This window comes from Mya arenaria, chromosome 13, assembly GCF_026914265.1.
Source record: "Mya arenaria isolate MELC-2E11 chromosome 13, ASM2691426v1".
NCBI classification, from domain to species: domain Eukaryota; kingdom Metazoa; phylum Mollusca; class Bivalvia; order Myida; family Myidae; genus Mya; species Mya arenaria.
This window is the reverse complement of record NC_069134.1, coordinates 45,165,505-45,182,756: the sequence shown is the minus strand read 5'-3', so window position 1 is coordinate 45,182,756 and position 17,252 is coordinate 45,165,505. Positions and strand designations below refer to the sequence as shown.

Genomic DNA, 17,252 nt, shown 5'->3' with positions numbered 1-17,252 from the left:
GAAAGTAACAGCCCGGACACGACAACCTATACTCTATGTCCTTATATGCAGCACTCCATTGTGAATAAACACTAAGTGTGACCTTGACCTTAGAGGTAGGGACACGGGTCTTGCACGCGACACGTCATCTTGGTATGTGGAACACATGTGGCAAGTTATTTTAAAATCTGTCCATACAAGGGAAAGTTACAGCCCGGACACGACAACCTATACTCTATGTCCTTATATGCAGCACTCCATTGTGAATAAACACTAAGTGTGACCTTGACCTTTGAGGTAGGGACACGGGTTTTGCACGCGATACGTCGTCTTGGTATGTGGAACACATGTGGCAAGTTATTTTAAAATCTGTCCATACAAGGGAAAGTTACAGCCCGGACACGACAACCTATACTCTATGTCCTTATATGCAGCACTCCATTGTGAATAAACACTAAGTGTGACCTTGACCTTTGAGGTAGGGACACGAGTCTTGCACGCGACACGTCGTCTTGGTATGTGGTACACATGTGGCAAGTTATTTTAAAATCTGTCCATACAAGAGAAAGTTACAGCCCGGACACGACAACCTATACTCTATGTCCTTATATGCAGCAATTCATTGTGAATAAACACTAAGTGTGACCTTGACCTTTGAGGTAGGGACACGAGTCTTGCACGCCACACGTCGTCTTGGTATGTGGAACACATGTGGCAAGTTATTTTAAAATCTGTCCATACAAGGGAAAGTTACAGAGCCGGACGGACGGACGGACGGACGGTGCGATTTTAATATGCCCACCTTCGGGGGCATAATAAATCATGAAAACATGTTTAAATGGTTGTTACTCTTGTGTCTGTGTACTTGAAGATAAGTTTTGCACCCTAAATCTGATTTAGTCATTATTTAACACTAAATTTTGGGTTTGATTTAGTTTGACACTGTGAAACTGCTGTTGTTTACTGAGGACTAAAGACTATAATCCATTAACTATGACACTGATTTTCAGAAAAACATGTATTTTACACTACGAAAACTTAAAGTAAACTGAAAATTGATACCGGAAAGGAATAACAACAGTGCGTCCTGCAAAATGTTCCAGACAAACAAGAGGCCCATGAGGGCCTATGCTCTACTGGCATGGCTCTTGTGGTCATTTTCAATCCAGAGCACATATGTATGGGTAATAGGCAACATATATTTAGTTCACGTTTTGTGTTTTGGTTAGCTGAAAACGTTGCACGTTCAACATCTGAGGACATAAAATGTTGTAAGCAGATTAGTTGCATGAACTATTTCAATATGTGCCAAGTGAAGGTCATCTGAGTAAAAAAATAATTTGTCACCCTAGTGCAATAACTCAATAACTGCATATAGAAATTGAAGCAGATATTGAGTTTTTGTACTAAGGTAACGAAATATTTGTTTTTCAAAACTGTACTCATGGTCACTGCTGTAGCTTCAAAAATAAGAAAGTAGGTCCAAAGGTCACAGTCAAGGCCATCCAAGGACAACATTGATGCTCGTTTGTTAAACTGTACGCATGGTCCAAATTTCATTGCTGTAGCTTTAAAAATAAAATAGTAGGTCAAAAGGGGTGGGGCCAGCTTTGGCACCAGGGGCATCATTTCAACTGTTTTGGAAGAGGGTCATCATATGATGCTCCACAACAAATATCAAAGATATGAGCCTTGTGGTTTGAAACAAGAAGATTTTGAAAGTTTTTCTTATATGAGTCTATAGGAAACTTTTGACCCCCGGGGCAGGGCCAGTTTTGACCCAAGGGGCATAATTTGAACAATCATGGTAGCAGACCACTAAATGATGTATAATTCTAAATAGCAAGGGTCTGCCTAGTGATTTCAGACAAAAAGATTTTCAAACATTTCCCAATTTAAGTGTACCAAATCTGTGAACCCTAGGGTGTGGTCAGTAATGACCCCAGGTGCATAATTTGAACAAACATTCACAAGCAATTGTTTTCAGATGGATGCACAAACCACAGACACTTCTGGTCTTTGGCCAATAGAGCTAAAAAAGGCCTTTGGCCAAAAGAGCTAAAAATCAACCAACATCTTTAAACTGTAATTTTGAGCTCTTTCTACAAGGGCAAGGACTTGGCTGGTTTTCTAAAGGAACCGAGCTCTGATGGATATCTAACTACGGTACAAGTTTCAACGAGATACAATCAAAACTGAAAGCCGTATCGTGTTCACAAGCAATTGTTTACAGGCACACTGTTGCACGGTCACACTTACAACGTACATATTTCCATCGCATACACTGTTCTAAAGGCCAGAAGAGCTAAAAAAGACTGTAAACAAACATCAGCTGTTTTGCGGTTACCCAGACACGAGGAAAGTTTGCTTGCAAAGAATGTATAGCACGGAAGTACCATCAATAAAAATGCAATGTTGACTTTGCAGGTTTTAATTCTAGGTAAAAGAAATTCAGAAAAGAGGGGAAATTTGGAAATAAAAAAAATAAAAAATGCGCAGTCAATAAAAATGTGCAAGAGCAATGTTTTTTTTATTTCTTTTACGATTTTTGATATTTAGGTGCGGACGAATAAATGATCAAAGTGTTGTGGCCTAATGGTACACATAGAGGTCAGTCAATCTTTATAATTGGTAATTGGCGGAGTGAGCGTAGTAAACAAGCCCTTTTTTTTCATTAAACTTCGGGTCATTTAACTGACTTAGAATACAACTTCATTGGCTGACACATTGTCAAGGCACAATATGATCAGTGGCAGGAGAACTAAGATCTGTGGACAAATGTGTAACAAGTGGTTAATGCAGGAAACCGCAATTAAGCCAGATTTTTTATTTTGGCAATTGCCAGTTTGCAGCAGGATGTATGTTTAAGAGGAAAAGTGACCCAAGATGATCCATAATCACACTGGTCATACAATACTGAAAAATATTATGACATTAATATTTTTATGATCTGATAAACACTGTTGAATTTATGAAAGGAAGAAAAAACTTTAACTCAAAATTTGGTCTAAAAATTTGACCTACACTTCCAACCACGTTTTTTTGCAGATTTTTGCTAATCACAGCGATTTCTCCTTACAGCGAACATTATCTTAATCTATTTTTCACTATACCCCACTATATAAGCATATCGCACATCGCATTCATTTACATAATTTGCCTTGCGTCCCCCAATGTTGGGGCAACGCTATATGCAGCATTGCGAAGTGTTAATTAATGATAATTTAGGTAATTAAGGTAGCTGTTTTCAATCCTTTGAAGGCTATTTTTTTGTTCCCATCCAATAATTATAATTCTCGTCAGTTTTATTAAACTTGTAGAAACTTGACCTGTAAACTACAAATGTTTTCACTCAAAACATAGTTTGTTCCCTGAAAATTATGCTTTGCAACTGTGAAAGTTTTCAGACGCTATTGATACTTTTTTCGCACTAATCTAAATTTCAAATGCCCTCGTTAAACTTGTGTGAATGTTAATAAATAATATATTGAATACAATGTAGCTATTAATTTTATGATATTTATTATTGGTGGTTAAAAATAGCTAGCGACATTTAGGCGAATATTCCACTCGAAAATGAGGCAAGAAGGCCTTAAAACTTGAACGCATGTTTGACCCTAATCACTTTCAATCGTGCTTTTCTGAAAGTCTTTAAAGACGCATGAAAAAACCCCAGAGCTACTGGTGCCAACACTTTCTAAAGGGGTGAAAGCCCTTCGCCAGTATATTTTTGTATCAATTAATTTATTTCCAAAAATGAAAAACAAACACACAATATTTCAGTGACCTTATTATCAGGTCTTCGGGATGAGATTGTTTATCTTCGGATTGGGTGAAAGGTATTCTGCGTGTACAGTACAATTTAAAAAAAAAAATTGCACCTGCTGCAACTGTTTAAATACCTACATGTCTCATTAAGCTGCATCGCGGCTATATGCTGATGCTGCGTGCATATTTTCGGAAGTAGGAGCAGATGAACGTGGTTATAAGAGTACCACACTAGCTACTGTGGAATGTTAACCCTTCATTTATCGCAAAAAAAAACGTGGTTGGTAGTGTAGTGACCTAGTTTTTGACCCTAGATGATCCATATAATCTCATTTTCATCATTCTAGTATGACAAGTATCTCTTTCATTTTCCAGCAGAAAGCTGCAAACTGTAAATATTGCTCACCTGAATATGGTGAATGAAATGAAACACATGAGTAGGCAAATAATGGACACGGTACATCCCACATATGTGATAGCTTGTAGGGACATCATGTGCCAAAGGTTTAGCTGAAATAGCATAGAAAATAGTACAATTGGTATGATGAAGGTCATGTTATATACTCATATTTTCACTGCAAAACATATTTTAAGGTATTTGCCTTTTTTGTTATTTCAACATATTCATTATCATTCAAACAAAAAGTGTGTTACTAAGGACATCATGCAAACTTGATAACATTTTTAGTTAGAGACTTCAGACTGAGGCAGAGCATACTCACAGTCTCAATTGTGGTAAATACACACCTCAGCTAGTCTGAGGCAGAGCATACTGACAGTCTCAATTGTGGTAAATACACACCTCAGCTAGTCTGAGGCAGAGCATGCTGTCTCAATTGTGGTAAATACACACTTCAGCTAGTCTGAGGCAGAGCATGCTGTCTCAATTGTGGTAAATACACACCTCAGCTAGTCTGAGGAAGAGCCTGCTGTCTTAATTGTGGTAAATACACACCTCAGCTAGTCTAAGGCAGATCTAGAGCATGCTGTCTCAATTATGGATAATAGAGACCTTAGCTAATTTGAGGCACAGCATGCTGTCTTAAATGACGGATATAGAGACCTTAGCTAGTCACAGCATGCTGTCTCATTTTTAGTGAATACAGACCTTATCTGTCTTAAATGTGGTAAATGGAGGAGATGTTAGATACCATATTATACTGTCTATAGGACACCTTTTTTTTCTTCGGAATTCAGTTTAAAAAATGCCTGCGTCCTACCCTTAGTATTAAGCTTTGGTTGTTTTTTTCTCTGAGTCCATTTCTGGCAGAATTTGCATTAAAAGAGAAATAAATGGAAGAAAAGGTGCTTGTTTACATTTTTAACTTCAATGGGACATAATCACATCGATTTATGGATTTAGTTATATCACTAGTGGAAAATTGGGTACTTCATTATATTTAAGCTTCAATATTGTACAAAAGATTTTACTAAGTATGATTCTGTATATTGGTTGAATTGATATCCCCAGCCTGATTGGGCTAAGTCAAGGAATGAAAATCAATTGTTGGTGAAATATATATATATATATATATATATGAGTTTGAGTTTGATTGCAACTGTTTGAAATAAAAAAAATATTGTATATAATGTAGCATTTAGAATTGACCAAGAAACCTAGTTTATGACTCCATCTTACCCATTTCCAAACTAATCTAAGATTTCATCAAGGCAAACATTCTGATCAAGTTTCATGAAGATTGGTCCAGATAAATTGCAAAAAATATAGCCTCTGTTCACAAGTTTTTTTAAGATTTGACCCAGTGACCTCATTTTTGACCCCACATGACCTACTAGTTTCAAACTATTCCAAGATTTCATCAAGGCAAACATTCTGATTAAGTTTCATGGAAATTAGAGCACATGTATTGCCTCTAGAGGTCTCAAGATTTCTGTAACATATGACCTAGTGACCTAATTTTTGACCCTATGTGACCAATTTTTAAACTCTTGTAAGATTTCATTAAGGTAAACATTCTGAACAAATTGGAACATAACTGACTATTCAATACCAATGTTTGGTTTGGGACACAATTTTTCAAAGATTTCACCTACTGACCTGGTTTTTGACCCCATGTGACCACGTTTTGAACTATTCAACAACAATCAAGGAAAACAGTGTGATTAAGTTTCATGGATATTAGATTGCCTCTAGTGTGTTCCCAATATTTTTTCTAAGATTTTACCTATTAACTTTGTTTTTGACCCAAATGACCCACTTTTAAAACACAGTCAAAATTTTACCCAAGAGAACATTCTAACCATGTTTGAACATAATCCGACCAATCACCACAATAAAATAGTTTCAGACTAGATTTTTGAAAGCTTAGACCTAGTGACCTAATTTTTCATCACATGTGACCCAGTTTAAAACATGTCCAAGAGTTCATCAAGGAAAACATTCAGATCAAGTTTCATGAATATTAGGCCATACATAATGTGTTTTAAAGATATTTCTAAGATTTGACCTAGTGACCTAGTTTTTGCCCCCATGTGCCCCACTTTTACAAGCGGTCCATATTTCATCAAGGGGTACATCATGTACAATGTTGAACATAATCCGACCAATCATTTCCATTCCAGACAAAAAAATTATATGATTTGACCTAGTGACCTAATTTTTTATCATATGTGACCCAGCTTTACAAATGTCCAAGATTTCAACAAGGAAAACATTCTGATTAAGTTTTATGAATATTTGACCATGTATAATGCCTCTAGTATGTCCCAAAGATTTTTCTAAGATTTGACCTAGTGACCTGGTTTTTGACCCCATGTGACCCGTTTTTTTAAGTGGTCCATATTTCATCAAGGGGTACATCATGACCAATTTTGAACATAACTTGACCAATCATTACCATGATATGGTTCCGGACAAGTTTTTTTTTAAGATTTGACCATGTGACCTAATTTTTGATCATATGTAACCCAGTTTTATTTACGACCAAGAGTTCATCAAGGAAAACATTCTGATTAAGTTTCATGAATATTTGACCATGTATAATGCCTCTAGTATGTTCAAAATATTTTATAAGATTTGACCTAGTGACCTAGTTTTTGACCCCATGTGACCCACTTTTACAAGTGGGCGAGATTTGATCAAGGGAACATTCTGACCAAGTTTGAACATTTTCTGATCAATGCCTACCAAGATATGGTACCTGACAGACTGACGGACGGATGGATGGAAGGTACGACGGAATGACGGACAACGCAAAAACAATATCCCCCTCCCGAAACCTTCGATTCGGCTAGGGATAATATTAATAAATAAACATGCGTTCTGTGAAGTTGGATCACTGTGCACTGTAAATGTGTGAAGGAGTGAAAAACTTCCTATAACTAACTGTAGTAACATATACTAACAGTACAAACTGTTGTGATGGCAGTGTTGTTCGTTCCATAATAGCACATGTTCGTAATACTCATCTGAAGGTGTTGACATGTTAATAACATCTACATAAAATATACAGCTGTTGCTTTTATGATTTATGTACATGTGCTGTACTATTCAATTACCTTTGCCATTTTCACTAAAACTTGTCAAAACAAATATGATGGCTTCCGATTTAACATCTGTTCACATATTTTTTTGCCCGTGTCCTATAAACAGCATAATACAGCAGTCTGAGGCAAAGCATGCTGTCTCAATCTTAGATTGTCTGAGGGAGAGCATGCTGTCTCAATCTTAGATAGTCTGAGGGAAAGCATGCTGTCTCAATCTTAGATTGTCTGAGGGAGAGCATGCTGTCTCAATAGTGGTGAATAGAGACCTAAGATAGGCAGAACATGTCGTCTCAATTGTGGTGATTAGAGACTTAAGGTAATCTGAAGCAGAGCATGCTGTCTTAATCTTAGACAGTCTGAGGGAGAGCATGCTGTCTCAATCTTAGATAGTCTGAGGGAGAGCATGCTGTCTCAATCTTAGATAGTCTGAGGGAGAGCATGCTGTCTCAATCTTAGATAGTCTGAGGGAGAGCATGCTGTCTCAATAGTGGTGAATAGAGACCTAAGATAGGCAGAACATGTCGTCTCAATTGTGGTGATTAGAGACTTAAGGTAATCTAAAGCAGAGCATGCTGTCTTAATCTTAGACAGTCTGAGGGAGAGCATGCTGTCTCAATCTTAGATAGTCTGAGGGAGAGCATGCTGTCTCAATCTTAGACAGTATGAGGGAGAGCATGCTGTCTCAATTCTTGATTGTCTGAGGGAGAGCATGCTGTCTCAATCTTAGACAGTCTGAGGGAGAGAATGCTGTCTCAATCTTAGATAGTCTGAGGGAGAGCATGCTGTCTCAATAGTGGTGAATAGAGACCTAAGATAGGCAGAAAATGTCGTCTCAATTGTGGTGATTAGAGACTTAAGGTAATCTGAAGCAGAGCATGCTGTCTTAATCTTAGACAGTCTGAGGGACAGCATGCTATCTCAATCTTAGATAGTCTGAGGGAGAGCATGCTGTCTCAATAGTGGTGAATAGAGACCTAAGATAGGCAGAACATGTCGTCTCAATTGTGGTGATTAGAGACTTAAGGTAATCTGAAGCAGAGCATGCTGTCTTAATCTTAGACAGTCTGAGGGAGAGCATGCTGTCTCAATCTTAGATAGTCTGAGGGAGAGCATGCTGTCTCAATCTTAGACAGTATGAGGGAGAGCATGCTGTCTCAATCCTAGATTATCTGAGGGAGAGCATGCTGTCTCAATCTTAGATTGTCTGTGGGAGAGCATGCTATCTTAATCTTAGATAGTCTGTGGGAGAGCATGCTGTCTCAATCTTAGATTGTCTGTGGGTGAGCATGCTATCTTAATCTTAGATAGTCTGTGGGAGAGCATGCTGTCTTAATCTTAGATTATCTGAGGGAGAGCATGCTGTCTCAATTCTAGATTGTCTGTGGGAGAGCATGCTGTCTAAATCTTAAATAGTCTGAGGGAGAGCATGCTGTCTCAATTCTAGATTGTCTGTGGGAGAGCATGCTGTCTAAATCTTAAATAGTCTGAGGGAGAGCATGCTGTTTCAATCCTAGATTGTCTGAGGGAGAGTATGCTGTCTCAATCTTAGACAGTCTGAGGGAGAGCATGCTGTCTCAATCTTAAGATTGTCTGAGGGAGAGCATGCTGTCTCAATCTTAGATTGTCTGAGGGAGAGCATGCTGTCTTAATCTAAGACAGTCTGAGGGAAAGCATGCTGTCTCAATTCTTGATTGTCTGAGGGAGAGCATGCTGTCTCAATCTTAGACAGTCTGAGGGAGAGAATGCTGTCTCAATCTTAGATCGTCTGAGAGGCAGCATGCTGTCTCAATCTTAGATTGTCTGAGGGAAAGCATGCTGTCTCAATCTTAAATAGTCTGAAGGAGAGCATGCTGTCTCAATCTTAGATTGTCTGAGGGAGAGCATGCTGTCTCAATCTTAGATTGTCTGAGGGAGAGCATGCTGTCTCAATCTTAGATTGTCTGAGGGAGAGCATGCTGTCTCAATCTTAGATTGTCTGAGGGAGAGCATGCTGTCTTAATCTAAGACAGTCTGAGGGAAAGCATGCTGTCTCAATTCTTGATTGTCTGAGGGAGAGCATGCTGTCTCAATCTTAGACAGTCTGAGGGAGAGAATGCTGTCTCAATCTTAGATCGTCTGAGAGGCAGCATGCTGTCTCAATCTTAGATTGTCTGAGGAAGAGCATGCTTTCTTAATCTTAGATTGTCTGAGGGAGAGCATGCTGTCTCAATCTTAAATAGTCTGAGGGAGAGCATGCTGTCTCAATCTTAGATTGACTAAAATGCTGTCTCACTTGTGGTGAAAAGATCTAAGCTGAACATGCTGTTTAACTGTGGTGAATAGAACCTAAATAGTCTTAGGCAGAGTGTGCGGTCTTAACTGCAGTGAATATAGACCTTAGCTGAGCATACTGTCTAACTGTGGTAAATAGAGAATTATAAAGTCTGAGACAGAGTGCGCTGTCTTAGCTGTGGTGAAAAGAGATCTAGCTGAGCATGCTCTCTAACTGTGGTGAATAGAGACCTTAGCTGAGCATGCTCTCTAACTTTGGTGAATAGAGACCTTAGCTGAGCATTCTGTCTAACTGTGGTGAATAGAGACCTTAGCTGAGCATGCTGTCTAATTGTGGTGAATAGAGACCTTAGCTGAGCATGCTGTCTAACTGTGGTGAATAGAGACCTTAGCTGAGCATACTGTCTAACTGTGGTGAATAGAGACCTTATATAGTCTGAGGCAGAGCATGTTGTCTCAATTGTGGTGAATAGAGACCTAAGGTAGGCAAAGCATACTGTTTCATTTAAGTTGAATAGTGAAATAAGGTAGTCTGAGGCAGAGCATACTGTATCATTTGTGGTGAATAGAGACCTTAGGTAGTCTGAGGCAGAGCATACTGTATCATTTCTGGTGAATCGAGTCATTAGGTAGTCTTAGGCAGCAAATTTTGTCTCCATTGTGGTTAATAGAGACCTTAGGTAGTCTGAGGCAGAGCTTTTTGTTTCCATTGTGGTAAATAGAGACCTTAGGTTGTCTGAGGCAGAGCATGCTGTCTCATTTGTGGTAAATAGAGACCTTAGGTAGTCTGAGGCAGAGCATGCTGTTTCATTTGTGGTTAATAGAGACCTTAGGTTGTCTGAGGCAGAGCAGGCTGTCTCATTTGTGGTTAATAGAGACCTTAGGTTGTCTGAGGCAGAGCAGGCTGTCTCATTTGTGGTTAATAGAGACCTTAGGTTGTCTGAGGCAGAGCAGGCTGTCTCATTTGTGGTAAATAGAGACCTTAGGTTGTCTGAGGCAGAGCATGCTGTCTCATTTGTGGTTAATAGAGACCTTAGGTAGTCTGAGGCAGAGCATGCTGTCTCATTTGTGGTTAATAGAGACCTTAGGTAGTCTGAGGCAGAGCATGCTGTCTCATTTGTGGTAAATAGAGACCTTAGGTTGTCTGAGGCAGAGCATGCTGTCTCATTTGTGGTTAATAGAGACCTTAGGTAGTCTGAGGCAGAGCATGCTCTCTCATTTGTGGTAAATAGAGACCTTAGGTTGTCTGAGGCAGAGCAGGCTGTCTCATTTGTGGTAAATAGAGACCTTAGGTAGTCTGAGGCAGAGCATGCTGTCTCATTTGTGGTAAATAGAGACCTTAGGTTGTCTGAGGCAGAGCATGCTGTCTCATTTGTGGTTAATAGAGACCTTAGGTAGTCTGAGGCAGAGCATGCTGTCTTATTTGTGGTAAATAGAGACCTTAGGTTGTCTGAGGCAGAGCAGGCTGTCTCATTTGTGGTAAATAGAGACCTTAGGTAGTCTGAGGCAGAGCATGCTGTCTCATTTGTGGTAAATAGAGACCTTAGGTTGTCTGAGGCAGAGCATGCTGTCTCATTTGTGGTTAATAGAGACCTTAGGTAGTCTGAGGCAGAGCATGCTGTCTTATTTGTGGTAAATAGAGACCTTAGGTTGTCTGAGGCAGAGCATGCTGTCTCATATGTGGTGAATAGAGACCTTAGGTTGTCTGGGGCAGAGCATGCTGTCTCATTTGTGGTAAATAGAGACCTTAGGTAGTCTGAGGCAGAGCATGCTGTCTCATTTGTGGTAAATAGAGACCTTAGGTTGTCTGAGGCAGAGCATGCTGTCTCATTTGTGGTAAATAGAGACCTTAGGTAGTCTGAGGCAGAGCATGCTGTTTCATTTGTGGTTAATAGAGACCTTAGGTTGTCTGAGGCAGAGCATGCTGTCTCATTTGTGGTAAATAGAGACCTTAGGTAGTCTGAGGCAGAGCATGCTGTCTCATTTGTGGTTAATAGAGACCTTAGGTAGTCTGAGGCAGAGCATGCTGTCTTATTTGTGGTTAATAGAGACCTTAGGTTGTCTGAGGCAGAGCATGCTGTCTCATATGTGGTTAATAGAGACCTTAGGTTGTCTGGGGCAGAGCATACTGTTTCATTTGTGGTAAATAGAGACCTTAGGTAGTCTGAGGCAGAGCATGCTGTCTCATTGAAGATGAATAGTGACCTTAGGTAGTTTGAGGCAGAATAGAGACCTTAGGTTGTCTGAGGCAGAGCATACTGTCTCACTTCAGGTGAATAGAGATCTTAGGTATTTTGAGGCAGAGCATACATGTACTGTCATTATTGTGGTGAATAGAGACTTAAGGCAGTCTGAGGCAGAGCATGCTGTTTTATTTGTGGTTAATAGAGACCTTAGGTTGTCTGAGGCAGAGCATGCTGTCTCATTTGTGGTTAATAGAGACCTTAGGTAGTCTGAGGCAGAGCATGCTGTCTCATTGAAGATGAATAGTGACCTTAGGTAGTTTGAGGCAGAATAGAGACCTTAGGTTGTCTGAGGCAGAGCATACTGTCTCACTTCAGGTGAATAGAGATCTTAGGTATTTTGAGGCAGAGCATACATGTACTGTCATTATTGTGGTGAATAGAGACTTAAGGCAGTCTGAGGCAGAGCATGCTGTCTTATTTGTGGTTAATAGAGACCTTAGGTTGTCTGAGGCAGAGCATGCTGTCTCATTTGTGGTTAATAGAGACCTTAGGTTGTCTGGGGCAGAGCATACTGTTTCATTTGTGGTTAATAGAGACCTTAGGTAGTCTGGGGCAGAGCATACTGTTTCATTTGTGGTTAATAGAGACCTTAGGTAGTCTGAGGCAGAGCATACTGTTTCATTTGTGGTTAATAGAGACCTTAGGTAGTCTGAGGCAGAGCATGCTGTCTCATTTGTGGTTAATAGAGACCTTAGGTAGTCTGGGGCAGAGCATACTGTTTCATTGAAGATGAATAGTGACCTTAGGTAGTTTGAGGCAGAATAGAGACCTTAGGTTGTCTGAGGCAGAGCATACTGTCTCACTTCAGGTGAATAGAGATCTTAGGTATTTTGAGGCAGAGCATACATGTACTGTCATTATTGTGGTGAATAGAGACTTAAGGCAGTCTGAGGCAGAGCATGCTGTTTTAATTGTGGTGAACACAATCATTCCTTATCAAACTTACTGATCAGGTACAATCATATGTATCATGTTGCCAATGAAGTTTGCAACCAGTGGGGAAAAAAGTATAAAACATAGTCCCAGCAACCAAAATTACACAATAAATGTTTAAATTTGGTTTGTAATTCTAGACTCGAAAATACTGACGAAATATCATATTCCAGATGCAAATTACATGTAGCTAATTCATAAGCTCCATTGAAATTTATGGGAGGTTATTTGATCATTATATAAAAAACTATGAAACATGTTACTGTAATAGTGTCATGATATGGTATATTTGAAACCTGCTGTTAAGAATGCCTTGAAAGAATCATATACAAACCTTAGTTCCAGTGACGTCCATGAGGACAGCAAAGTTTGTAAGGTGATCACATTGACATGTAGTGAACATTATGTTTGATTCGGCAACCCAACACCCCTCAGTGCTCCAATCTCCCTGTAGAGTGCTGCAATGGAACATAACACATTTAGTTGAAACAAATTCCAGCTTGGCACTTATACATAATTTTTAGCCCTAGCAGAAGATGATATTATCAAATAATATAAAATAAACCACATTTTCAAATAATTCCAGACAACTAAGAGTCAATGACTAAGTTGGCAACTTGTAGCACTATTGAATCATAGAACTAATAAATACACAGATTTAATTGAGCTTGATTGTTAAGACTGCTTAAGATGACATGAACTCCTGTTGAGTGTATTTCCCATGAGCTGGTGTAGCTTTTGTGGGGCCAAGAGAATGTGACCCTGGTGGAACCCGAAACAACAACGGATACATACACTTTAAGACTACTCTCACAATCAATATGTATAGCAAAGAGAATACATTAAAATCTTACATTTCTAAAATTTGACTTTGGAACTCACACTCTTGGTATTAAAATGAAAACTAAAAATCGGACATTTTCTGCATCTTGATTTGTTATGATTTGGTTCAAAAACAACCTAAGTTGTAATGAACAACCTGCATTTATTTAAAGTCAATCCATACTGCCATTATAAATTGTAAGGTATACAGTAATCAAAAACATGTCTGCAGAAGTAAAAACATGTCCGCAGAAGTAAAATCATGTCTGGAGAAGTAAAATCATTCATGTCTGCAGAAATACAATCATTCATGTCGGCAGAAGAAAAATCAAAGCGCGAGGCGCTGAAAGACTATCTGCGGGCAAATATGTGAGAGTTGCAAATTTTATTTGAACTATGGGAATGGGTGAAAGGCACAGAAATAAAAGTGAACAAGAGATGTTTGTCAAACATTATGCCCCCCCTGAGCGCCATGTTGTCAGGATTATATGGACAATTGAATGAAAAATATGCATGGACCGAAATGACAGCTGATTTGTTGCTGTTTTAAGATTATGACCATTAAAGTGTGAGGATAAAGTGTGTTATGACCATCATGACCTTTGACTCTATGAACTCAAAATCCAGAGTCATCAGCTGGTCACCAGAAACCTAAATGTCAAGTTTGAGGGCCATGGGTGCAGGCATTGTCAAGTTATCACAAGACAAGTTTTTTTCGTTCAAGGTCAATGTGACCTTGAACTTTGACCCGATGACCCCTTCAATCATAAGGGGTCATCTACAAGTCAGATGCAACTCCAAGTCAAGTTTGAAGGCCATGGGTTCAGGCATTGTTGAGTTATCACTCGGACAATCTTTTACCATTCAAGATCACTGTGACCTTGACCTTTGGCTCTATGAATCCTAAATCAATAAGGGTGATCTACTGGTTAGGCTTAACATCCATGTCAAGTTTAATGATCATAGGTTCAGGCATTGTTGAGATATCAGTGGGGGAAGATTGTTAACTTTTTTGCGTTAAAGGTTACTGTGACATTGACCTTGGCCTGATGACCCCCAAAGTCGATAGGGGTCATCTACTGGGCAGGCCCAACCTTCATGTTAAGTTTGATGACCATAGGTCCAAGAATTGTCGAGTTTGCTTTCAAGGTCACTGTGACCTTGACCTTTGACCCCTAAAATCAATAGGGGTCATCTACTGGTCAGGCCCAATCTCCAAGTCAAGTTTGAGGGCCATGGGTGCAGGCATTGTTGAGTTATCACTTGGACAACCTTTTATCATTCAAGGTCACTGTGACCTTGACCTTTGGCCCAATGACCCCTAAAATTAATAGGGACAATCTTCTGGCCGGGCTCAACCTCCAAATCAAGTTTGAGGGCCATGGGTGCAGCAATTGTCAAGTTATCACTCGGACAACATTTTACCATTCCAGGTCACTGTGACCTTGACCTTTGGCCCAATGACCCCTAAAATCAATAGGGACCATCTTCTGGCCAGGCCCAACCTCCAAGTCAAGTTTGAGGGCCATGGGTGCAGGCATTGTCAAGTTATCACTCGGACAACCTTTTACCATTCCAGGTCACTGTGACCTTGACCTTTGGCCATATGACTCCCAAAAACCATAGGGGTCATCTCCTGGTCAGGCCCAACCTCCATGTCAAGTTTGAGGGCCATGGGTGCAGGCATTGTTGAGTTATCACTCGGACAACTTTTTACCATTCAAAGTCACTGTGACCTTGACCTTTGGTCTGATGACCCCCAAAAAACAAAAGGGGTCATCTACTGGTCAGGCCCACCCTCCAAGTCAAGTTTGAGGGCCATGGGTGCAGGCATTGTCACGTTATCACTCGGACAACCTTTTACCATTCAAGGTCACTGTGACCTTGACCTTTGGTCTGATGACCCCCAAAAACAATAGGGGTCATCTACTGGTCAGGCCCAACCTCCATGTCAAGTTTGAGGGCCATGGGTGCAGGCATTGTTGAGTTATCACTCGGACAAGCTTTAAAATTATTTTACCATTAAAGGTCACTGTGACCTTGACCTTTGACCCGATGACCCCCAAAATCAATAGGGGTCATCTACTGGTCAGGCCCAACCTTCATGTGTAGTTTGATGACCATACGAAGGAATTGTTGAGTTATCACTCGGACAAGCTTTGGTCTACCGACGGACCGACGGACCGACCGACCGACCGACATACTGACATGCCTGTGCAAAGCAATATACCCCTCTTCTTCGAAGGGGGGCATAAAAATGTGCTGAGAGCGCTTGTGCTCACACTGGGCGAGGAAACAAACATATCTATATCTTTATGGCGTCTTGTGTCATTTTGTTTTTGTAAATGTCACTTCAATCGTCGTAATCCCCTATCCCCATGTATTTAGTGTTACAATGCATGCCCCATTTCAAGCGTTTCTAAAGGTTTTTCATTCTTTTGATTAGATACCATACGATAGGAAAATACAATACATCATATATATATCATTTCCTTTTATTAACATACACGTTTTGTTTAGGGAAAATCATTTTTTACAGGCAACTTAAGCAATAATTCCATTCAAAATACACAGCTTAGCACTTCAGTCGAGGTATCCCCATGTATTTGAAGTTACAGTAAATGCTCTTTTCAATCGCGTCTAAAGGTTTTAAGGAAAATGATTCTATTTTTACGAGCAACTTTAGCAATAATACCTTTTAAAATGCAGAACTTACCAGATGGTCGTTTTCCCGCGGTGAGGACAAACATGTGGTCAGTCAATGTATGTAGACACTATGTTTAGAATAATGGTCAGTTAATGTAGTTGAATCTATTTTTAGATTATTGGAACTTGTCTGTTTTATGAATGAGAATATGATTGTGCTTTTTAAAGTTTTTTGATAAATTTAATGTTATTAATGTTTTATGTAAGTACCTGTGTAGAAATAGTACTAGTGCTGTAATGAATGCTTCGTACTCTTTGGATGTTAAACAGGTTTAAACCGAACTATATATACTTTGCTTCACCAAACGTATGCATGACTCACTGTCGTATCAGGGCATGTGTGCTTATATAAATTGAAAGCCTAGTGTCTAAAACTATGCCAAGAATACACCGGAACAAAGCTTTTATGCAAAAAATGAAAACATCTCATTAGAAATATAAACGCCTAAAATCATAGAATGAATAGTATCTTGTTATTGTGTTGCAGGCAAATTACAATGTATAGTATTTGAAGCATTAGCAATGCGAAACCTGAGATACAACTATTTTAAACTTAGACAATTACTTTTGTTTCTTATCTCATAAAAGTCAAATAACAAGAGCTGTCACAGTATGTGACGAATGCCCCTAAATGTGACATTGACCTATGTCAAATACATATGGCAAGTTATTTTAAATTGGCTCTGAACATAAAAAAAGACCCATATTTGACAACCTACACTCTTTATGTCCTTGTATTCAGCATTCCATTGTGAATAAACACTAAGTGTACCTTCACCTTAGAGGTAGGGACATGGGTCTTGCACGCGACATGTCGTCTTATCTGTCCATACAAGAAAAAGTTACAGTCCGGACACGACAGCCTATACTCCATGTACTTAGCCTATACTCTATGTACTTAGCCTATACTCTATGTACTTAGCCTATACTCTATGTACTTATATGCAGCATTCCATTGTGAAAACTAAGTGTAACCTTGACCTTAAAAGTAGGGACACAGGTCTTGCAGGCGACATGTTG

General features: G+C 39.5%; 1 protein-coding gene across 5 annotated transcripts in view; it reads right to left on the bottom strand.

Moving 5' to 3' along the window:
• Nucleotides 1–17,252, bottom strand: part of LOC128213633 (adhesion G protein-coupled receptor L3-like) — a 214,121-nt gene that overhangs the window by 47,667 nt on the left and 149,202 nt on the right. For all 5 annotated transcript variants that reach the window (XM_052919613.1, XM_052919611.1, XM_052919614.1 and 2 more), the window contains 2 exons: nucleotides 13,039–13,162; nucleotides 4,154–4,257 (listed from right to left, as the gene is read on the bottom strand). In XM_052919613.1, the coding sequence (XP_052775573.1) occupies nucleotides 4,154–4,257; nucleotides 13,039–13,162 (228 nt within the window). The remainder of the gene's footprint in view (nucleotides 1–4,153; nucleotides 4,258–13,038; nucleotides 13,163–17,252) is intronic.